General features: G+C 36.6%; 1 protein-coding gene across 19 annotated transcripts in view; it reads right to left on the bottom strand.

Annotated features, from left to right (window-relative positions):
* LOC129767448 (uncharacterized) overlaps nt 1–25,447 on the bottom strand; it is a 332,396-nt gene that overhangs the window by 98,145 nt on the left and 208,804 nt on the right. For 16 of the 19 annotated variants that reach the window (XM_055768358.1, XM_055768356.1, XM_055768369.1 and 13 more), the window contains 6 exons: nt 17,183–17,335; nt 16,930–17,075; nt 16,333–16,405; nt 5,156–5,191; nt 3,723–3,855; nt 3,523–3,643 (listed from right to left, as the gene is read on the bottom strand). In XM_055768358.1, coding sequence (XP_055624333.1) covers nt 3,523–3,643; nt 3,723–3,855; nt 5,156–5,191; nt 16,333–16,405; nt 16,930–17,075; nt 17,183–17,335 — 662 coding nt within the window. The remainder of the gene's footprint in view (nt 1–3,522; nt 3,644–3,722; nt 3,856–5,155; nt 5,192–16,332; nt 16,406–16,929; nt 17,076–17,182; nt 17,336–25,447) is intronic. The other 3 variants (XM_055768352.1, XM_055768359.1, XM_055768361.1) reach the window with 3 other exon arrangements.

Genomic DNA, 25,447 nt, shown 5'->3' with positions numbered 1-25,447 from the left:
GTGGTTGCATGTACTGCATTTTAGTGGGTTTTGAATTAATGGATAATTCTGCCGTTGTAAATGGTGTACATTTCTTCGATGTTGTGAGCCTGAAGCTGATGAGCTACCGAAGATTATCGAGGGCGGGCTCCGCAACATTATGGTCCTTCGAGCCGGATGTGGATTGGCGAATTATGACGAAAGCTAATTTAGAAGGAAGCAATTGGAGGAACATTGCGCTATTGTGCTCGCGGTTTAAAAAGCGATCGCCATTATTATCCGCGATTCAAAGGGTGGATCGCCATCATAAATTCATGTGCATTCAATTCGCCTGAAAAGTGTATCGCCATTACTCTGTGGAATAGAAAAGGATATTCTTCCGCGGGAACAATTTCCTTTGGAATTGAATAATCGCGGAATTGTCTCGCGCCGCCATTATCGGAACTGGAAAAGAATACGTGGTTAAAGCTGTGACACAATCTTCTGGACCTTCAACTGGAGTGGATGTGTTTTCTGGAATTGTGAAATAGTTATCGTCAATTCTCTGGACATTTGATCTGTGGTGTAAATTTTCTGGACGTTTAACTGGTGTCAACGTAATTGTGGACGCTAAAACGCTGAGAAGACATTGCAAAGGCGTTACACAGGATGTTGGTACCGAACTACCTGTGTGCGATCCAGAAGAGTTACGTCAACATCATCGGGTTCGCAGATGACATCTCTCTAACAGTAACGGAGAGGAGGTGGAAATGTTGGCTACCGAGGCGATAAGAACGATAGAGAGCTGGATGCTCGAGAGAAAACTGCAGATAGCGCATCACAAGACGGAAATTATACTGGTCAGCAACTGCAGGGCTGTATAAAGATCGGTAATCACCGTTGGGAACCACACCATTGCCTCCAAACGAGAGCTTAATTAGGTGTAATCATAGACGACCGACTTAACTTCAGGAGTCATGTCAACTATGCCTGCAAGAAGGCGGCAAAGGCCATAACGGCGATAGCCAGAATCATGCCGAATAATGACTGGAATAGCAGCAGTAAGAGGCGACTTCTGGCTAGCGTATCCACATCGATACTCAGATATGCTGGCCCAGCCTGGGTGGCAGCGATCAAGAATAAACTAGACAGAACGCTGCTGAACAGAACCTACAGAGCAATGGCGATGAAAGTAGCGAGTGCATATAGGACCATATCCATGAAAGCTGTATGTGTCATAGCGGGAATGATTTCCACGATATTGTTCTGGCGGAAGACAATGCGTGCTATAAAGAACGTGCTTCAACTGGACGGAATACCACAGATGCTCGGAAACTAGCAAGAAATGACTCGTTGAGGAAGTGGCAGCAAGAGTGGAACAACACCTCAAAAGAAAGATGGACCCACAGGCTGATTCTAGACATAGCCAAGTGGATTACCAGAAATCACGGAGAAACGAGCTTCCAGCTGACGCAGTTCCTGTCAGGTCATGGTTGCTTCCGGGGATATCTCCACAGATTCGGACATGCGAATTCACCCCACTGCCCCCAGTGTGCACTCATAGTGGAAACTCCGTACCAAGTAGTGTTCGAATGTCCTCGATTCGTCATAGAACGCTCTGAAATGATCGCATCTGTGTCGAAATCAACGAGAGTAATGTGACCTAAAAAATGTGTCGCGACGAAAGTTCGTGAAATGTAGTAACAAAAGCGATTACGCTGATAATGTCAGAGCTTCAACGCAAATGGAGAGAAGACCAGAGAATGGGCCAATGAAATGAGTGCGTGAGCACTGCCTCCCCCTGAAGTAATACCGATGGGTGGTCCCGGATGGAAAAGGCACGGCGCATAGGAGGTGGTTTTAGTGAGTAAGAATCTCACACTACCCAGTCAACATGGCGACTGGGTGTCTATGAAGATCTCCACCTTATTTACCAAAAAAAAAAAAACGATATAAATTATTTTTTATTTTATAGAATAATTTTTCATTAAATATTTATTAGTTTGACCTATGGTTGTCCTTCAATCAACCCTCCTATACTCATGCATTATTTTTCTTATGATTTTTTGATGAAGTTCAGATTGGTAGGCCGCAGTTCAACATTTGAACAATAAGCCGCCCGTAATGTCTAAAAGTTTGGCTATCACTGTTATATACTGTATTTCATTATCCGATTTTTGACTTTTTAATTTTTATTCCGAAAAAAATATGATACAAATAATTATTATATATTATTATATATTATATAGATGTCAAATAAAATATGATTTATGGAAATGGATTTTTTTTATGATAGATTGTTGATTTAGAAAAAAAAACAGTATACAAGTCACACTGAGAGAAATATCTCCGAATGCCACTGAAGGGAAATAGAGTGAATAAGTCTTCAGTTTCGGGAGTTTCGGTAAAAATTCAGCATTTTAACGAAGAATTAGAAAAGTCTACAATGACTTTCGAATGTCGAAATGTCTCAACAGTAGGTCAAATGTCTTCAAAATGAAAACACGTCTGACATTCCTGGTTGTCATATACATTGTATGAGAAAATGTTTGAGGAACATTTCCATTGCGAATTAACAGAAAAGTCAACAATGACTTTCGAATGTCGAAATGTCTCAACAATAGGTCAAAAGTTTTCAAAACGAAGACACGTCTGACATTCCTTGTTGCCATAAACATTGTATGGGAAAACGTCGCTGTCGTGAGCAGGGTCCCGCAATTTGGACGCCAGCATCAAATTAAGGTTGTTTCGACCTGAAAGGCACTTTCCACACCAAAAATCGTACACAGAATGAATTCTCAACTCGATGCAATGCATCATCCAACCTTGAGAATCGAATTCTCTCGCGCTTAATTATCTCTCTGGGCTCTCGTTTTCCTGAAGTGATGCCAGATTTACGGCAACTCGTAAACATTCGAAATGTGACCGTATATCGTAGAAGCTGGTGCTTGAAGACAATCTTCAATGTTATTGTGTTTTCCTTTTATTGCACGGGATTTTATTTCTTTATGCGTTTATCTTCGTACCCAATAAAATTCCTTTCTGAACATAAATGGAGCTCTCTGAAACCCTTGTCGTTCATCATTTTCAATATTTTTAACATCTATGGGGAAAGTCCGCCAAAAATCTGAACTCCATGTTCTCACATCGGAGTAAAGAGAATCATTCTCTTCTCTTCGGTTCGGCCTACGGCAATCATCGTTCTCTTCGAACATCTCTCCTTCCGTTTAAGAAACTGCGTTTAAGAAACTGCGTTTTCCGACACTGTTATTTTGAGTGTACAAGAAATGGGTTAATTGCAAACTGAAGGAATTAATTATTAAAGCTCTCGTATATAGCTGTATATTATTTTATGTCAGCTTTATTTCCCACAGTCGCGTCACATTACGTTGCGCTATGAAACGTTTTTTAATTCCTTGAAAATACTTGAGCTTATATTTGCGTCCAACCGTGCGATTTCCTGAATCATTGCCCGTCTAATTCAAAATCTTGAGTGAGAAGTCACCACATACCCATCAAACACATCCACCAAACACACAAAGCATCTAATAATCCTAACAGTACCTCTTTCGATTCCTTCTCGGAGATGGACGAGTGGCCCGGCACGTAGTTCTCGATTCGACCTGGTTGGTTCCGATATTGGCCCGGGCCGGACTTGACGGCCGATCCTTGTAGAGTATTGAATCTAAAACAATGGAGAAAAGTTTCATCTGTGCTATTGACCTGGATGGGCAAACATTTCGAGTGTTAGAGCGTTCTCTCACCTGGAGTAACTGTTGGGATTCAGCGCCGTTGGCGTTCGCCTCCGATCGAGCGTGCTGTACTTGATCGTGTAGTCGGAGTCGTAGTTCGGTTCTGGCTCGGACTGGTATCCGCTTGATTTGTACGGGTAGTTTCCTGTGGGCACAAAAAAGCGTAAGGTTAGGGTCGCTAACCGGAGTTAAATTGATTTTTCGCACATCCCGCAGGCGTGTAGCGTGTGAAGGCAGACCATAGACGACATAAAAATGACACATGCTTCTCCGGGTCAGGCAAGGGTGAGTTTTTGCGAGTGATAAGTGGCGTGAACGTGTAGAGTTATTTATCTTGAAGAGTGTGTCACAACCTACTGAAGAGAAATGGGTGCAAATGGTGGAAGCTCAAATAAAGATTAATAGCGGTGTCTGACAAAAAGCCCGTTGATAGCTGGTCCGAGGTTAGATAAATTCTTTTTCTACTGACAGAAGTTTCTATTTATGCGCGAAATCCATCTTCGTTTGCGACTCTGTTCCGTGCAGTAACAATAAATCTTCGCTGGAATTGAAAATTGAATTCTCCGGTGGCAGCAGGAAGCGCAGTCCTGATTGTGGCAATCAAATTGCATCGGATTTAATTTCGCTGCGACACAATGCGGCAACCGATACAATTCAATTTGTCAAAGTCGAAGATGGGCGAGGATAGCAAATCACATTCAAGATACCATGTCTTGTCAGTTGATTGGTCTCGGGCGGCAGTCGGATAGTGCCGCCGTGAAAACCCCCGAGACGGGACCCGATTGACTTTGGCCTCTCCCGGCCGGAGGGTATTGCATCCGGGGTAAATCATCTTGCAGGACTAATGATCAATTTCCGCCAATCCGCCGGTCGGTAACCAGCAATCGATTCACTTTTCACGATGGATAGTGGCTATCTCTTGCCGCTACCCGGACGCGAGTAATTGGATTTGAAAACTTCCGTTTCAACCGGCAGGAAATCTGGAACAGCAATCTTGATGCAAGGAAATGCGATCGGATTATTATTAGTAAATGTTGGTGCACTCTGTTTAAACATAATTTTCCAATAGATGTTTCCGATGTATTGATATTTAAATTTGAGCTAGAACCAATTATTACCAAAAACCATTGGTCTTCCATTCTGACCTTCTTCAGCTTATATATTCATGCGGTTTTTATCGTTAGTATCAGACAGAGTCCATGCATTGAGCCTTATTAATTATTAATGCTTATTTATAAGCGGATGAAAGCCTTGTTAATTTATGTACATTCTTCCCTGGGTAATTAAGTACAGTCGAACTGTATTATAATGAAAGGTGGTGCCTGCTGAACGCAATTTATGCGCCAACTTGCGCTAAGTTATGAAAGCAATGGGAGAAATTTTAAGCTGCAAAAAGCTGTGAGCAATATATATATTCGTATATATTAGTAAGAGTAATTTATCACCTCGGCGCGTTTTGTATCGTACGGTCACGAAGTCATCTGAAATAAAAAAGTTCGAACAAAAAAAAAGAGAGAACAGGAAACAGTTGGGTTGTGAATAGGTTCTTGAAAAGTTTTCCATTTTCTTGGCTTGTCGTCGGAGGATAAAGTTGAAAGTGTTATTTTTGGAAGGGGCCATGTATGAGATGAGAACATTGTTGGATCCTTTAGACGGCACCTTGGATGTACAGCATGATATCCCATTCCACGATGAAATATGTTTTCAAACGGCCGGTTCGCCCGCCAGTGCACCAGAGCTAAACATACATAGAGCTCCAAAGTCGCACTTGATTGCGACTGCTTGTGCAAACCAGCATAAGTATCCTTCCAACATACCGTCTTGATAGTTTCAGCGATTCAGCTGCCACTTCTCATCCTCCTCCTTCCGGATAAAACGTGTTCTGTACTTCCATTCACATGTATGCATTTTTTATATTCTTAATATCGCGTCTGTCGTGGCGCTTTTTTCGGGAAAGATGAATTGCTTGCACTTTTCCTGGGCCATCCCCGGAAGAACGCCAGCGTCACCGTCAGCGGCGAAAGACCCGGTGTCCAACCGAAGATCATCATCTTCATCATCATGCAAAACGAGTTCTGGTCGTCCGTCTTCTGGGCAAAGGCAAAATGCAGCTCAGACACACTGTGTTCATAGTTGAACTCCCCTGCTAGGACTTGCAGGGGGAGGTAAAGGGGGACGAAAATAAATTCTTTCTCCAAATTAAATTTGGTAGCAATCGCGTTCGGAGGAGGATGAAGAGGTGGCGGATAATTGAGTGAACGTTTGGAGGAGCACAAACGAAGTCAAACGGCAATTGAAAACATGTTGGTCTTGTTTTTGGAGGTTAGTGATTGGATATTTTGCGACATTGCACTTGTCTGAATTTTGGGCTCTATTTTCAGAGATTTTCAATGGTGCTAATAACGTCGGATCTGCATGGTTTTGTGGAGATGCATGGTGTTTTGTGTCTCTTATAACCCCTTCGCGTACGATTTTATTTTCAAAAGAGCGGACCAAATGCAAACCCTTCGATGGGTTACGCATCGAGTCACTACTCTGCTGAGCGTCTTAGCGCCGTGTGATAATTGAGTTCTTTTCCCATGGAAATATTATGGACACATTTTCATACATAAAATTGTTAGGATTCAATGTACTGAAGAGAAGGAATGTATCCTAAGGAATTCTGTTATTCTTGTCTGAATTCAAACTGATTCCAATGTAGGCAATTTCAAAAACAGACGAATGAAATATGTGAAGTAGTATTCTGAATATTTATACATATACAGCCATTCCATGCCAAGCCGATATAGTGATTCTCAGATTTTCATCAAAAGTGGTAATTATGTTCTTTATCACAAAACATTAGACCAGTATTTTTTTATTATTTTTAGGGTGCCCATTTCTATTTTAGGGTTGGTCGAAAAATCATCTTTTTGCTCCTTTTTCCAAAAAATGACTTTTTTCAATAAAAACATAAGTTTTGAACTACTAGACCGATTCAGATGATCGACATATCCCTGGTCTTTTTTGAAAAAACACTACATCTGCAGAGAATTTGAATTCTGTTCTCGTTATTATTTATTGCATTCGTTTTTTATTGTTTTCATTATCTCGGAACTAAGGGCGCTATATTTTTTTATATGTTTTCTGAAAAGCTGAGGATTTTTTACATATCATATGTCGAAACCAGAGAGGCGTTTTATTTTCGTTTTTGAGTCATGATTTTTATAAATTAACCGATGGTTCTAAAAATCATTTTACTACTACTGGACCGATTTAGACAAGCGATATATCAAACTAAAGCCAACTAGCTAGCCTTTTTTTTAAATGACACATTTGTTAATTAATTGAATTCTAGTCGCATACATCTAGTCTTGTCGCATAGAAATATTGAACAAAGACTGAAGACATGTTAATTTTGAAAAATCATTACTTTAAAACGAAAAATAACACATCCCTGATTTTTGGATATGCTATGTAAAAAAATCTCAGCTTTCTAGAAAAAATATTTAAAAATATAGCATACTTGGTCCCGAAACCATGTAAACTATAAAAAACTAATACAGTAAATAATTACGAAATCAAAATCCACTTTTTTCGCAAGTCTAATATTTTTCAAAAAAGGCTATCTAATTGGCTTTAATTTTATGTGTCGATCAACTGAATCGGTCCAGTAGATCAAAAGTTATGAACTTTTGTGTTGAAAAAAGAGGAAAAAAAAAGATTTTTCGAACCATTGCTTAAGTTTGAAGAATCATAACTCAAGGAAAAAATTGATTTTTCGAACCAATGGTTAAGTTTGCAAAATCATAGCTCAAAAACGAAACAAAAAAACGTCTCTCTGGTTTCGACATATGAGATGTGAAAAATCCTCAGCTTTTCAGAAAAAATATAAAAAAATATAGCGACCTTGGTCCCGTGATAATGAAAACAATAAAAAACGAATACAATCAATAATAACGAGGACAGAATTAGAATTCTCTGCAGATGTAATATTTTTTTATTTTATGGCCAGGTGATTGGCTTTAATTTGATATGTCGATCATCTGAATCGGTCTAGTAGTTCAAAAGTTATGATTTTATGAAAAAAGGCATTTTTGGAAAAAAGAGGAAAAAGTTGCCCTAGCCTAAAATGGAAATGGCCACCCTACTGAAAAAATAAAAAAAATACGGGTCTAATAACGAAACTACCACTTTTCATGAAAATCTGAGAACCACTATATCGGTTTGGCATGGAATATATATAAAAAATAATTTTGAAAACTCAGTAAATTCTGTTTGAATTCCGAAAAATATGTAATCTGCAAAAAAAAAATTAATTTTAAAAGTCTGAAAATCTGCAAAATCACTGAATAATTTGTAGTTATGCTAACCCTACCCATCGATGTGATGCGATAAATACAGTAATTTCTCAGAAAAATGTCATCTATCGACCCATGGAAGAAGCATTGAATTAACCCTTCTGTCTCCGCCCAGATAGTTTCTGAGCAGAGTTTCAGGGTTGATGAATAGAGACTAGACTGACTACCCGATTGAAAAATGAAGCGATCGAACATAAACAAAGTATATTTGCGATTGACTGTTCTGGTTTGGTTTTTGATTATAGAGACTTTAAACTTTTGCAGTTCATTCATCTCTAGCTGACTGTTTTGAACATTGCGTGCCCTATTTATACGGTCGCACCGTCCTTATATCTATAGCTTCTTTAGTTTGGGTTGCGTCTCGCTATAAAAACAATTGGGATTGTATTCTCCGTTTCCTATAGCGATATCATTCCTGCCTCTGATAATTCGCTTTGCTGTTATTTACATTGAACTAGATTGTTGTGGTTTTGTTTGCCGATTGTGTTATGTTTTGTGAGCTGAATTGTGAGCGGTAAGTACTGTGTATTGTGTATTGTGCATGATTCAATATTATTTGTATTTTTGCAGGTAATTGATCCCGGAGGAGGTAACTGAATAAATGTTCTTACATACTTAATTCATTGATTGTTTTTTTTTCCAGGTGCATATTCAGACCCTGTCTGCAGAATTTAATTTGTTGAGTGCTTTAATATTAAGTGTCTTGTAGTAATGTGTAAAATGTTTAAAAAAGTTATTTGTGATAGAATTGAGGTACGTTTTTTATGGATTCTCCTTCTGGGCCGCAACACCTTCTTTGCATGATTATTTCTTTATTGGTGAAATAAATCAAGGTCCAGACGCGATCTACTGAAAGTGAACTTGTTGTTTTATATAATTTTTGGGCATACACTGTTATGATGAAAATTTCCACCATTATGCAAAGCAGGGTTAACCTAACATGAGATTCCTTCCACCTCGTGAGTGACAATTGTACTTATGAATATTGAAAGCTATCGAATTCCAAAAAGCATTAACTACTGACTAACTTTGGCATCATATGTTATCATCTGCGAATGTCCGACCAGAAAAAATAATTTCAGGAGGAAATGTGAATGTTTGAAATAATTCGAATCGAGTCAACGATTTTATGCGGGACGATGTCCGCCGGGTCTGCTTTTCTTTATTTTCCTTAAATGGAATTTGTAAAGTATTCAAATTTCATGAATTTAGAAAGATCCTTCCTTTATCATGATGAGTCCACACGGCACCACTATGCGTCGAACTTTGTTAACATGCAACAGTGTACTCATTAAATTATAATATTTAAAAAAACAATAAGTAGAATGGTGTCCAACACACGACTGCATTGTTAACGTATGAATACGGAATTATTACAATTTAGTTCGCTTGTTTATCACTTCCGATATTATCTTAAAAAAAATTGGATAATTAACTAGAATTTTAGGATTTAAAATTTGTTTACGGGCTTGTAATTTTATTTGTAGCCTTGAAAAACATATTTTCCAATTTTCATGTTAAGAATCAGCCTCAGCATATGGCACTGGCTGATCGTTGTCAAGAGACAATAGAAAAAGCAAAGTCACTGAGTCAAATATCAGTCTCAGTCTCTCGCCTGATGAAATTTGACATGGTTTCTAGTCTAGTTAGAAGTTTCAAACTCAAAAGCACGCAACTTGACATGTGCAGAACCGACCCCATATAAGCTGATCCTAGCAATAAAAGTGTGCTCCCGTGGCCGAGTGGTTAGCGTCATAACTAACATGCCGGGTGTTCGGGTTTGATTCCCGTTCTGGTCGGGGGAATTTTTCGTCAAAGAAATTTCCTCCGACTTGCACTGTGATCACGCGTATTCTAGAGCTTGCCACTCAGAATGCATTCAAGGCGTGTTATTTGGCATAGAAATCTCAACTAAGTACTAATAAAAATGACGCAAGTAATACTACGTTGAGACGGCGAAGTTCCTCTAGGAACGTTAGTGCCATTGAAGAAGAAGAAGAAGCAATAAAAGCATGCTTTACAGAAAAAAACGTCTCCAGTTGAGTTCCTGGTATTTCCTGAATTCACGGAAATGTCCACCAAGGCCGAAACCTCCAACAGTCGAAACACTCCGAAACAACAGTTGAGAAAGACTGATCCTCACCCGTTTCCGACTTGGTCACACTCACTAACACTGAATTGGTGGAACAGAATTATCCTCATGGTCCTGTAATGCGATCTCCATCTCCGTTTTTTTTGCTGGATTGTCATGAGCGAATGAATGCAGAAAGATTGACGTCTCTATAATTCGAAACCAAACCAACCAAACGCATACTTCACAGCAAGGCTTATGACAAGCCCTTAATCCATTCAACAAACGTATAATTCAATGCTTGCCTTGAGCTGCGCAAGCGATCGGCAAAGCAGCAATATTTTCAAATTAACTCTCAGCTTTAAGATATGATGGTGGCAGATCGCAGTCTGAATTCAGAGTAAAAGTAAATGTCGATTGATTAATTGATTTTTCCTTAAAACCACAATGTTCATTCGTCTCTAGCCTTGAAAAAGACCAATAAATAATGGAGGAACCTGGGATTGAACCCACAATCGTTCGCTTGGTATCCATCGAGTCTACGAAGACTTCCTAAGACAGAATGTCGTAGAGTCAAGAAATACATCAAAATTAAAATGTTACGTTCGATGACATGTTGCATCATTATCGCAACATCAGTTGCTCTTTTCACAGCACAACTGAGAAAGCGCAGATTGCTTGTGCTAAACAATCAAAACGCGCGATTTTATTTAATACTTGGCATTTTCAAGTTGTTCAATAGTTGAACATAGAATAGAATGTATAATTTTCTTAATTGTTATAAGTGCGTGGAAATATTTCTTTCGATTGATGCGAACATCACTGGGAACTATTGAGAAATGCCGGAGCTTAAATCGCAATATTACCTTTTTCCTCTCTCATTGCCGCTAGAACGAACGCTGCATTTGTACCGCTATATCCAACTTTTCTATAAATATTATAACTCACCAATGCACAAGTAATACAAGTAAATGAACAGCAAAGTTTAAAGTAAAGTGGCAGATCGCAGTCTGAATTCAGAGTAAAAGTAAATGTCGATTGATTAATTGATTTTTCCTTAAAACTACAATGTTCATTCGTCTCTAGCCTTGAAAGAGACCAATAAATAATGGAGGAACCTGAGATTGAACCCACAATCGTTCCCTTGGTATCTATCGAGTCTACGAAGATCTCCTAAAACAGAATGTCGTAGAGTCAAGAAATACATTAAAATTAAAATATTACGTTCGATGACATGTTCCATCATTATCGCAACATCAGTTGCTCTTTTCACAGCACAACTGAGAAAGCGCAGATTGCTTGTGCTAAACAATCAAAACGCGCGATTTTATTTAATACTTGGCATTTTCAAGTTGTTCAATAGTTGAACATAGAATAGAATGTATAATTTTCTTAATTGTTATAAGTGCGTGGAAATATTTTCTTTCGATTGATGCGAACATCACTGGGAACTATTGAGAAATGGTGGAGCTTAAATCGCAATATTACCTTTTTCCTCTCTCATTGCCGCTAGAACGAACGCTGCATTTGTACCGCTATATCCAACTTTTCTATAAATATTATAACTCACCAATGCACAAGTAATACAAGTAAATGAACAGCAAAGTTTAAAGCCTCTTCAATATAAAAAATCTTCTTCCTCTTTGATCTTAAATCTTTCGATTCGTTCATCTCCGAAACAAACAAGATGCATAAGTAGAACATTATTTCCAGCACGGAAATGAAAGCACACAAATACGCAGAATAAAATTATTTTAAACTATTTACGGATTAGGTAATCACAATCTATAGTAAATCAAACAATTCTTAGATGATAGATTTTCCGATTAGGACGAGAATCGAACCGATAGCTGCTATTTTTGTAACCGCTAGGCCACGAGAGCCACTGTCGAGTTGATTCCATTTTCAGCAACAGAGGAAATTAGAGTTTAATGATTTCCAAGGTTTTGAAGAACATTCTCTGAATAAGCTATTTTGACACAGCTATATGTATTACACTTTATGGAATAGACCAGTATTTGACAGTTAAGGTAAAAAATGAGACTGGTAATATTTTGTCACCATTGAAATGATCATGAATTTTCCAAAAATAATCTAATTAAGATTTTGCATTTGACGGAAAAATTGTCCAGTTTTATTGATTCATTGAGCCCGGCCCCTGAGACTGATACCGAATTTTTCGTCGGTTGCATCGAACCGACAGTATACTTTTCGTTCGGAGAATGTCGGGACAGGGCACACAGACAATTTAGAAAATGTTTGGTACTTACATTGAAAAAATCGAAATATCGAATAATTTATCATTTGCGCGTCATATGACCGAAATCATATTCAAATAATAATGGCAGAGAATAATATTTTGAATTTAGCAACATTCATGACAATTCAATCACCATTTGTTTGTGTTTTATTTCAATCGAAAGTTTTATGCCCATGACGAATTTTATGCCAACTTATCTTGGACATTTGCAGTACCAGCTCAGATTGTAGTGAACTTTGAAGACATTCACCATCTAAGCAATTTGGCATACAAATCTAGAATTTTTTCGGAAATCGTATACCGTTTTGTCTCATATTCCAAACACGTAAGCTTTGATGGCCATTAAACAGTGTCTCATCACTCAAAATGGTACTCTTTCGGGAAATTAATTTGATTTTCGGATACAATAGAGCCTTCTTTTTCATTTGACTACAATAAAATCGTTTTACAAATACATATTTATGGTGAAAAACTAAAAATATGTTTAATTACTTTTGTCTCAAATTCCGAACACCATTTTTATCACTGACTCATATTCCGAACAGCAAAAATGCAATTTAAAAAAAATCACAACTTTTAAATTACTGGACCGATTCATATGATCGATATATCAAATTGAAGTCAATTAGCTAGTCTAGAAAAAATGGTATGCTCGCAAAAAAATTGGATTTTGCTTTTGTAATTATTGATTGTATTTGTTTCTTATAGTTTACATGGTTTCGGGTCCAAAGGCGCTATATCGGTATTGATACCTGTAAATGATGTTAAAATTAAGTCTATAGCTCAAAGAATGTCAGGGTTTTGAATATTAAATTATTTATAACATTAAAGTTCAGTAAAATTACATTTAAAAATTAAGTGTTCGCAATTTAAATCATTCGTAGAAACTTGATTCATATCCCAAACAATAATATTAATGAAGATTTCTGCATAAAATATCATTTTATGTCATTCATTTATTGTATATTTTTACCATTTCTAGCACTCAACATGAAATCAACAAACAAAATCATTGAAAAAACTACAAAAACTGAAAAACGCTAGCGCAAACAATTTGTCATTGGTCAAAACCAATGTCACTTTTTTGCAAATGCCTTATATTATAAATTATAACCGTATCGATACATGTAAAAGATGTTAAAATAAGGGCTATAACCCAAAGAATTTCATTTGAAAATGAAGTGTTCGGAATTTGAATCATGCGTAGAAGCTTGATTCATATTCCGAACACTACTTCAATATTAATTTTAATGAAGATTTCTGCATAAAATATTATTTTTTTCACCCATTTATTGTAGGTTCATACATTTTCTATCACTTAACATGAAAACAACAAACAAAATAGTTGGTACAACTACAAAAATTGGAAAATGAACGATGCTTTTTTTTACGGAATTTGCTAATGCAAACATTTTATCATTGGCTTTGACTGTCACTTTTTTGCAAGTTCTAATATTATAAATTATAGGCTGTATCGATACCTGTAAATGATGACAAAATGAAGCCTATACCTGCAAGAATGTCTGTGTTTTCATTATTCAATTATTTATAACATAAAAGTTTAGTTAATTTACATTCGAAAATGAAGTGTTCGGAATTTGAGACTGTTCGGAATATGAGACAAAACGATAGATGGAAATATTCGTTTTTAATTTTTTACGACAAAATTCTAACTTGAAAACTATAAACTATATAACTCTAAGATAAAAAAACTATAATTTTGGTAAAAAAATGAAATGAAGGAAATTGTTTGATTTTTCTTTAAAAACATGAAAAAAATAAATAAAAAGTTGACACTGAATTTAAAAAAATCAAAATGGAAAATAATTCTGAAAAAAGGCTTATACAATGAAAATAGCTGATACGAGGGTCACTATTTATATTTCGGGAATAGGAACAAAAACAAATAGTTAAGCTGCGAATATATTTTTATTGTTTTTCAAAGTACTCGCCACGATGATCGATACACTTTTGCATGCGCTTAAACCAATTTTCAAAGCATTTATTCCATTTATTTTTTTGAGCGATTGTCAAATTATGTGGGATCCAACGTGAACATAATTTTCACACAACTAAGTGTTCATGTAAAATCGCATATATGCTGGTGGAACTAATGCTTAGGGATGCCTCAATTTCACAATAGGTTACATGACGATCTTGCTTAATCATTTCGTGCACAGCATCGATGTTTTCTGGCACTACAGTCGATTTTGGACGACCTTCACGAAACTCGTCGGACAGCGAACTACGATCACGATTGAATTCACTATACCAGCGATACACAGTGGTTTTTGATGGAACTTCATCGCCAAAAGTCAAATTAAGTTGATTGACGCACTCTTGTTGTGATAATCCACGTCGAAAGTCGTAAAAAATCATCGCACGAAAATGTTCACGATTCAGTTCCATTTTTTTGCCGAGACCAAACTTTCAACTAAATATAAAATAAACAAATAGCGTCCGTATGACAAAATGTTCTGAGTACGTATATCGTCAAAAATGTCAAACTTTACGATGGAACCGTCAGATGGACTCACAAGACATCAGTGTGGCCAATTCTCGAAATATAAATAGTGACCCTCGTACAATAATCCAATAATTTAAGACTTGGGTGCGTAAATATGATTTCGTCATGTTTTACGAAAATCGATCATATTTTCCGAACATATTGCTTTGCCCCTTTCCGCATAATGTTGTCCTTTATGATCTGTTTCTCATATCAAGATACCATATATTTATGAAATGGGTTATGCGAGAGTAAGCTGAGCAGTCGTGCTTGTAGAAAAAGAACTAAATAAACATCGCAAGTGCACCTGACATGTGGCATGTGGAAGTATTTCTTCTCTACACACCTGCGCCGTTAGAAGACACTGCTTTCAATTAGTCATTTGGAGAACTACAAGCTACTACAAAAGCAGCGTAGTGTTGCCAGTGATATTTTCAGACAGTTCCAGCGACGCATAGTGTACAATGTCTGATCCTCAGAATATCTAGTTCAATTTTTGATAATTTTTCAAATTTATTTGGAATGCAGTTACTAGCTTTTTGAACTTTTTCCAATGTTGACAATTTTTATGCAAAAGTTGATAGAGCAACATCTATTGTGGCTATCAGTTCAGGTTATTGCCACTAGGGTGTACCCTAAATTCTCAACTACCACGTTTTAATTTTTTTCAATAGGGAAAATAATATTTTCGTCCATCGTACCAAAATAATTATTATTGGTTTATCCAAACCGTTTATGGGAAATACTATAATCTGATTTACATTCCTGATTCAGATTTCAGAGTCATGTCTAGATTCGAAATCCCATACTCAAAACATTGAATTAATCCGTTAATATTCTACATTGCAAATTTTAGATTCCTATTTTTTACAGCAGCATTCTTATTGCTTTGAACCCAAAGGAGCAGCTTAAGAAGCTCCGAAGTGCTGACAGCGAATTCGGGCAAGAGGAAAGTTTTTAATTCAATATATGATTTTTTCTTTCCTATCACACTGAAAAGTAAATCAGTAAATCATTGCGTGGTTGTTCGGATTGCAGCGGAGATGATCGAGCATGGGAATGCACGGGTTTCCGGATGAGGGTTGTTGTAAAAAAGTTGATGGTAGCTTGAGTTCTGAGGGAAGGCGTTCATGTTTGAACAATGGGATCAAATTTAAAATTAGTTATACTCACAACTATTCGCTGATGCGGAATAGTATCTCGGAAGAGAAAATGTTTAACTCAAATCAAACGCAAATAGTTTCATCCGAGAAATCGTCCAAAGAATCCAACAAAATATGAGCTTGCGAGTGAGTGTGTGTGTGTGTGGGTTTTGTATTTCCGGTTCGTTGGGCTAAACCATCCAACTACTGACAACAACAAATATCCGGGACAAGGAAACGATCAACACGATGGGATATGGTGGGAGGAAAAAGTTGGTTGCAATGGTGCTGGAAGATGCTTACCATCATCGCGTGCTTTGTGCAGTGTTTGGTACATCTTTTTGTACCACTTCGCTTGGTTGTTTTCATCCACTTCCTATCGGAAAAATATGATGAGATTACTGTTTGAGTGAAACTTGCCAGTTTTGTTGGGTAAATAAATGAGAAAAAATGGGAAGAGTTGTTTTTTCTCATACAGTATGTTTGAAACACGTTCCGAGAAAAATAAAAATAAAAATGAAAACATGATTCTAGTGTGGGTTGAATTGAAAAATATTTTTCGGTTTAGTGTAAGATATATGAAATAATGAAAAGATGGCCAAATTACAGTAAACATGTCCGGTAAAGGAAATGTATGATATTTGGACTAGTTTGTGAATTGATTTTGTGATTTTGTTAGGAACACCCTTGAAGATGATTTTACCTAGAATGAATTAAAAGTATTTCAAATTGGTAAACATTGATAAAACATCAAGTCAGGTTGAGTTGATGTTTCGAGCCTCGATCAATCGACAGTCCCGAAATCTTAAATCGAGCAATGTTTATGATAAGAACGAACAAAAAACAACTCTGTATCCGTTTGCAGAACACCGAAAAAATAACGGTAGCAAGGATTCTTACAGATCTCAGAGTCAACGGCATGCCCTCCCTGGTCGTAGGACCGATACCTTCGACCTTTTTGGGTGATAGATGTGCCATCTGCGGTGCGGTGCGTCGCGGGATGCTTCCTTCCGGTTCGCTGAGGTACTCGGCTTTGGGGGGCTGACCTGTAAACGAGAATGGGTGCGATGTGCAGAACGCGTGTGTGTCAAACAATCCCGGTGTTAGGTGAGATATATAGAAAATAGAAGAAGAAAAATGTGCAGGTTTATACTTATTTCATTTGCCCTCGTTCCGAGTCGCGTTCCGCTGCTGCTTCTTTGGTACTGGCTCGCCACGCTGCTGGTCGTTCTGCTTGACGTCTGGTAGACATTGGACTGGCTGGCACACGACTCGAATGTGCCCACCTGCTGGCTTACTTTGCCATCTAGTGGGACGGACGGTTCAGTACGGATCGGAGTCGGAGTTGATTTAGAGGAAATAAATGGAAAATTAATTGCCAAGAAACTTAATATGGCCGGTTGGTTGGGGAAGCCAAACTTCTACAATTTCCACAGAGTTCACACGTTTTTTTTTCTCTTTCATTCAGGCGCTGGATCTGGAAACGAATGGGGTTGGCTATAAATTTCAGTTACTGCTGCACAAGGATTTTGCTTCGCAGTATCTAAACTTCCCGATGGAAAAATTGATGCAACTCGGATGCGGAAGCTCTGTGGGAGGGAATTCACATTTTTCGGAAGCGTATCAGTTATGGCAAATCGAATATTTGCGGAAATTTGGTACCGCGCGGAAGCAGAATTTATCCATTTCCTTAGAGCGTCTTAGAGTTGGCGAAGAAATAACTTCCTCGGGACCAAAATTCCATCGAACGGTATAGATGAATAATGTCTTTGTAAGCGTCCAACTTTTGCGCTGTAGCCGGTGCGAAAGTTTTCATTTGTTCCACGGGAGAAAAACTTTCCACTTCTGTCTCCGGCCCGAAAATTCTTATCCGATCTTGTAATAAAATTGTTGGGCAACTTTTTTTTTTCGAAAACGATTCAGCAGAAAGTATTGCTGATCGACGTAATTCCATGCGGGAAATGGCGACGGGCTGTTTTCATTGAAAAGAAAAACGCAGTTTATCATTCAATTATTCTCAATTTGTTTACCATTACCGAGAGGCTGTCCCTCAATTGATGAGTTCTGAACTTTCAAGCTTCGTCCGGACGAATCTTCGGACGAGAAAGTTTCCCAACCAACACCCTCGAGTAAATCTTGACGAGAGAAGTTTTATGTTCACAAGGTTCAACGGGGTGAAATACCTGTCCTTCCTTGCCGAGAGAGTTCCAAGCGGAAAAGGGTAAATCTGATCATCCGGGTTGACGAGTATTTGAGTTTTCCATTGAAATATTTCTAACAGAAACCACCTTTCAAACAAATTATTTCAAGAATGTTAAGCTCTCAACCTTGCACCGTGTCTCTTTCTCACGCGTCGAAAGCTGATGTTCGACAAAATTGTCACGTTCACGATGCACAAGACATATGGTGGAACCTTATCATAATGTCGAAACTATTTGTCTAGCTCGGGAAGAGAAACTTTTCCCTTCCGAAGACTAAAGGATCCCGAGGCGGATCGGGCGAAAAAAAAGTGTCACAAAATGTGTCTTAGCGGGACATTTTGTTGATAGAAAAAGTTTTTCTCTGTTTCACCGTAGTGAAAATTCATTTTCAAGGCTTTTGCTGGTGAAACTTCCGAAGTATTTTCACATCCTTCGTGATCCAATTATCTGCTACTCGCTAACGGGAGGATGGATGTTTGAAACATTTCATCCCTAATTGCAGAAAAAGTTTCCAACGGGATTAGAGATGAGGTAGTGAATTGATTGAACTCGTTCCGTTCACATTTTGGAGGTATATTTTAGACTTTTTTTGGGAGACTTATTTACAGCGTCGTAAGAAAGCGCCTGTTGTATCTTGTTCTGGTGTTAAAATGAACGTGTCATTAAATTTCTTTGATTAAGGCAATCATTTATTTTTCAGATCGCTTTCGATACTTATTCAGAATCCATATCAAGATACAAAATCATGGAATCATATTTTAGAATCCTGGATTATGAACGGGGTCGAAGTTGATCACACTTATTATTCGATTTTTATTTAGACTGCAGAATTTTTTCGCCGAAGGAAAAAAAAGTCATTTCATGCCAAACCGAAATAGTGGTTCTCAGATTTTCGTGAAAATTGGTAGTTCTGTTTCTCAAACATATATTTTTACCATAAAAATAGTTTTACCATTTAGGACTAATTTTTTCAATTTTCTGCATGACTTTTATTTTATATGAAATCATTAAAAAAATCTATACATATTTATTTTCGATGTTTGAAATTAAAGTTTCTTTGTAAAAAAAAAAAGAGTACTAATTTTTTTCCCAGTGTATGTTTTTTCACATTTTAACATAAATAATAATAATAAATCTTTCTAAAACACTATTTCGGTATCACTCATAATTTTTTAGAAATAAATTATCAAACATTTTTCTTATTGAAATTGATACGCCCTTTTCAAAAGTTACACTTTAGTCAAAAAATTCCCAATTGCTGTGGAAAACTCATATTTCCTCCAACCCAAACGGAGTACAAACTTCTATTCCAATCAAAAATACATGTTTTTAAAATCTACAATTTCAGGACAATTCCATTTGGAGTTGCTCATTACACTTAGAAAAAATTGAGCTTTGTTTTCGTAGTTATTGATTGTATTTGTTTTTTTTATTGTTTACATGGCTTTGGACTAGAGGGCGCTGAATTTTTTATATTTTTTTTTCTTGAAAGCTGAGGTTTTTTACATAACAGAAAGGTGTTTTTTTCGATTTTGAATTATGATTTTTTATAGTTTATTACAGAGAACACATTGCAGTATTTATAGTTCCAGATCCAGATTTAAACTGATATTTCTGATACAAATTATATGAAATTTTGAATTAAAACTCAAAATTGAGACCTTATTGTAATTCAGATTATTATGTCCTAGTCACTTAGAACAAACATGCTCTTTCTTAGTAGAGTTTTAATGGAATAAACAAAAGTTTAGCTATCAAAATTAAAATCATATATTACACTTTTAAGAAAAAAGTATCGAATGTATTGTTCCGAGATGGTTTTGACGATGTTATGAACTTTTCTTCACATGAGTATATTCCGGACACTCTGTTGCTCAATTTGATTTTACATCGTTTCGGGACCAAGGGGGCCATATTTCTTCATATTTTTTCCTGAAAGTTGAGGTTTTTTCACATAATATATCCGAATACCAGAGAGGTGTTATTTTTCGAAGTTAACATATTTTCAGTTTTCGTTCAATATTTCTATTTGACTAGACTGGATGTATGTGACCATAAATAATAAATAATGTTATTTTTTCAAAAAAAGGCTAGCTAGTAGGCATTAATATGATATGTCGATCATCTGAATCGGTCCAGTAGTTCAAAAGTAATAATTTTTTGAAAAAAGTCATTTTTGGGAAAAAAGGGAAAAATGATTTTTTGAACCATCGGGTAACTTTGAAAAATTATAACTCAAAAACGAAAAAAACGCCTCTCTGGTTTCGAGATATGTTATGTGAAAAATCCTCAGCTTTCCATAAAAAATATAAAAAAAACTATAGCGCCCTTGGTTCCGAGACCATGAAAACTATAATAAACAAATACAATCAATAATGACAAAACCAAAACCTGAGAGTTTTGCAAGCGTAGCATTTTTCCAAGAAGGACTAGCTGATTAGCTTTAGTTTGATATATCCATCATTTAAATCGGCTAGGTAGTTCAAAAGTTATGAATTTTTGAAAAATGTAATTTGTTGAAAAAAGTGGAAAATTTAGATTTTTCGGACCACCCTAAAATGGAAATCGTCACCCTAACAAAAAAAATAAAAAATACGGGTCTAATGGTTTGCGACAAAGAACAAAATTTCCTCTTCCCGCGAAAATCTGAGAACCGATATAGTGGTTCTCAGATCGCGAAAAGTGGCAGTTTTGCTGTCTAACACCAAAAAATTAGACCCGTAATTTTTTATTTTTTTTATTATGATACATTTTAGGGTGGTCCGAAAAATCAATTCTTTCCCATTTTTTTTTCAAAAATATTTTTTTTAAATTCATAACTTTCGAACTACTGAACCGATGCAGATGATCAAAATATCAAATTAAAGCCAATTAGCCAATTGATTTGGTTTTCGAAATCATTTATTGTATTTGTTTTTTGTTGTTTACATGACTTTGGATTAGAGGGCGTTTTTTATTTTTATATTTTTTCTTGAAGCTGAAGTGTTATTCAGAAATCAGAGAGGTTTTTTTTTCTTGAGTTATGATTTTTCAAAGTTAACCGAAGGTCCGAAGATCGTTTTTGGATCATCGGTTAGCTTTGAAAAATCACAACTCAAAAAACAAAAGAGAGCGCTTCTTTCGACTTTGGACTGTGAAACAATCTGCTTTCCAGAAAAAATATAAAAAACATAGCGCCCTCTTTCTTAAACCGAGTAAACTAGAAAAACAAATACAATTAATGATGACCAAAACAAATTTTGTTTTGCAGGTTAGATATTTTTTTTTTAAACAAGATGGACCAGTAGTTCAAAAGTTGTGGTTTTTTGTGGTGGAAAAAAGGGGGAAAATGATTTTATGAGCCATGGGTTTACTTTGAAAAATCATGAATATTTAAAAAATATAGCCACCTCTAGTCCAAAGTCATGTAAACAGAAAAAAAATACAACCAATAATTACAAAAACAAAATCATTTTTTTGTAAGTGTAATATTTTTCCAAAAAAGGCTAGCTTAGATGTCATGCACAAATTTTACGTTCGTTCACTTTTGTAGAAGTTATTAAAACTTGTTGCGTGAGCGTTTTATCTGAAATACCCTGTATTTTTTAACGCGATTAACATGTTCTGCAATTTTTTTTCTATTTATAAACATGTCAAAAGCACGCCAAACGCAAGAATTTACGCACAAAAATATTACGAGCAAAACATTATTTTTCCACAAATCTCTATACAAAAATGCCATTTTCTCCAAAAAAAAAATTGAAAGATAAGAAAGATCTAAAACTTTGTCGAGTACACTATATCGCTATCTCGACTTTAAACAAGATAAAAATTAGTTATAATTTTAGTTTTAGTTTGAAAGAGTAATAGACAAACTTTTTTCCTGTAAAAGTGATCTTCTGATGTATGGGTGGCTTGTTGGTAATTGTATGGACTATTCATGTATTTTTTGAGAATCTTGAAAGCTACATTTTTGAAAAAAAAATCAAAATTTTTAGCTTTATTTTTCTGTGTAATTGGACAAAATAATTCTTTTCTTTCTTTTTTTTATGAAAACTTCCTATATTTAATTCTTTGACAAAATTTTGTAGGTTTTGTAGTTTTTAAGTTAGAATTTTTAGTAAAAAAAATTAGAATAAAAAACCTTGACCCTATTTAAAAAGTTGTAAAATTCTTTTTTGGAGATTTCAAGTATGCAAAGTTGCCTAAATGGCCAATGTCTTTAAACCCACAACCTTTCATTGTAATCTGAGATGGAGCTGTCAACTTCTAAGACGAGTTGGCATGAAATTCGTTAATTGGAATGAATGTTTCCTGTCGTCCAGCGGGGTTGCTGCGATATGCAATCGGGACATTATTTAAACACTTCAAACCTGTAATCGTTGTGGGAATTCTTTCCTTCAGGTACGATTTACAAGTTCAAGTTGTACCGTAGTTATACGATCTACTTTAACCAGTGGCGTGGAGTGACCGGGTGACACACGGGGCGGGTGTCTTTGGTGTCACCTTTCCAATATTTTTGTCTTTGTTTTCTTTGTTTCTGTCGGTTTGATCTACTGTGAGTTACTTAAACCTGGCGAAACAGTTTATACTGAACACCACCGACGACAAATGATCAATTTGAATCGTGCTTGGGGTGAACAAAGACCAGAGCACAAAAAAGTAACACAAAGTGATTTTGTTGCATGATGACGCTCCATTACACTCTGCAAAACCGATCGAGCAAACGATTGAGTCATTTTTTGGGATTTTCTTTCACATGCGGCTTTCTCTACCGTTTATAACTCAGCGATAATAGCATTTCCTGATCTGTTCAATGATCAAATTTGTTAACAAGGCCGTGGTAATTGAAAAAGGAAGTTAATAAAAAGAATCAATCAAAACAGATAGGTCCTATTGAAGTGTTAAGCATGAGTTCTTTTCATGTGATATCCACAAACTGCTAGAAATTTTAAAAAATGTGGAGGCGATTTGGCGTAGTGGTAACATCCATACCGCTCATGCTAAGGGTCATGAGTTCAAATCTCACTCCCGACATTTTTCCAAAAATGGAAGTTACAGTGACGAATCAGCCAAAAGTGTTGAAAGTCACTATAATACCGAAAAAAAAATGAATAAGGCAGTGTTATTCGTGTTATTGCAATAAACGTGTTCTCTTAAAAAAACCGGTTTCATACTTATATCCCGGAGGGTAATGCCTCAATTGAAAGGGGCGTAAGTGACATCATCGATTTTTCTACATCGACTCTCTCATTCGGTCATAACTTAGCTGCAAACATATTCCCAACTGCATTTGACAATCGGATTCAATAGCAAACTCAAATTGGAACGTTTTTGCAGTTGAGTTATTAACTAAAGAAAAACATTGATGAAGAGAAATCGATCAAGTCACTTACACCCCTTTCATTCTGAGCCCCTCAATTGTGATTTTTTCATGGAATGGGACAATTTAGAGGCTCGGAAGCAAAGGGGTGTAAGTGACACGATTTTCTCTTCATCAACTTTTTCTTCCGTGAATAACTCAGCTGCATCAATCTTGAATCGAATATATGTAACCCGCGTAAATTCGAAAGTCGCGTGTAAGAAAATCAGTTGTCAAAAATTAACTAAACATTAAAAATAGCCGTACTTGTCAGCATAAGTGAGAGACACGAGTACCAATATAATGCCACAAAAAATTATAGGAGGTTGTGTTCAAGACACGACCGCATTGTTGACGTAGAACTACGCTGAAGTTTGATTCAAGTCTCTTGTTTATAACTACGGATATTTTTTTATAATGCTACGAAAATTTTTAAATAACCATTCTACCAGTTTGGTCGCCCTGAAATTTTTTTTTATTGTAGAATCATTTGACGATAATTGTTTGATTATTCATTCTTGTACTCGCAGAACAATACATGCTCGAGATGAGCGCAGCTGTCATCCTTAGTGGAGGAGTTTTGCTACTGGCAAGCGAAACCAAATCACATACATCATCTCAGAACGACATTTACTTTCTTGGTGACTAAATAAACGAAATAAACTCTGTTAATCTCAACAACCTCGAAAAGAGTAGCACTGCTTCATTATGACCAAAATTAGCGCAAATGCAACCCTAGTTGAAAGCAGTTTTGCGACTGGCACGCGAGCACAAATAAATTAATAACCTTATATAATTTATTTAATAACTTGATATTCCCCAAATAATTTTTTGGTGCACAACCTTAACACCTGCTTCACCATAGCGTCAGTTTAATGCATTGATGACAGAAAACAAACAATATTAGCTGCTTGGAAAAAGGCTGAATATTTGCCTCAGCAGAGATTCATTACCAATACCCTAGCGAAAATATTTCTCTCCCGCTTTCTTCTCTCCTTGTTTATATTTATCATTACGACTGCACATTTGCAACACCAAACAAGCATCAATCATAGCATAAACAAATTAGGCGATTGTTGCATCATTACAGGGCCAATGCACACGGGATCAGATACAAATAGAGTTTCAGCGTAGCGAAGATGCACTATTCTTACGTACGGGTTATCAAGCACGCACGTACGCATACAAATATCCGTATACGATGGCTTGAAGCAACTAAAGATATACACACTTATCTCCGTTTTGCGCTCCTCTCAACAGAAGCCCTTTCTGTTAATATTGCCAGTCTAGATTAGCTTAGCTGTCATCCTTTGTGGAGAGAGCTCGCCCAGCAACGATGTTGTTTAGTCGATTTGCTCACGAAGAATGAAAGTTTGCCTCAGCGAGATCCACTGTTCATAATCTAGGCAAATATTCCCCTTCGTTCTTCTTCTTTTCCTTTATTCCCGGAGACTTTACATCTTACGATTTCCCCTTCGTTGCTCGTCGATAGTTGCTCGTTCTTGCTCTGTTCGGGAAAGCACACAAATGGACAGGACAAATGTATGAGGACATGGGAATGCTTCCAGTTTTCATTAATTTAAACTATGGACTATGGGATTATCTTCTATATACATATATATATAAATAAATTTCTGTCTGTCTGTCTGTCTGTCTGTCTGATTCTTATGGACTCGGAAACTACTGAACCAATCGACACAAAAATTGGTATGTAGGGGTTTTTGGGGTCGGGGATGGTTCTTATGATAGTTCGAAACCTCTCCCCCTTCTCGAAGGGTGGTCTACCATACATATGAAACACAAATTTCTGCATTACTCGAGAATTAATCAAGCAAACCAAACGAAATTTGGCATGTTAAGGATGCATTTCGCTTTA

The sequence above is a fragment of the Toxorhynchites rutilus genome, chromosome 2 (assembly GCF_029784135.1).
Source record: "Toxorhynchites rutilus septentrionalis strain SRP chromosome 2, ASM2978413v1, whole genome shotgun sequence".
NCBI classification, from domain to species: domain Eukaryota; kingdom Metazoa; phylum Arthropoda; class Insecta; order Diptera; family Culicidae; genus Toxorhynchites; species Toxorhynchites rutilus.
This window is presented reverse-complemented; position numbering and strand designations above follow the sequence as displayed.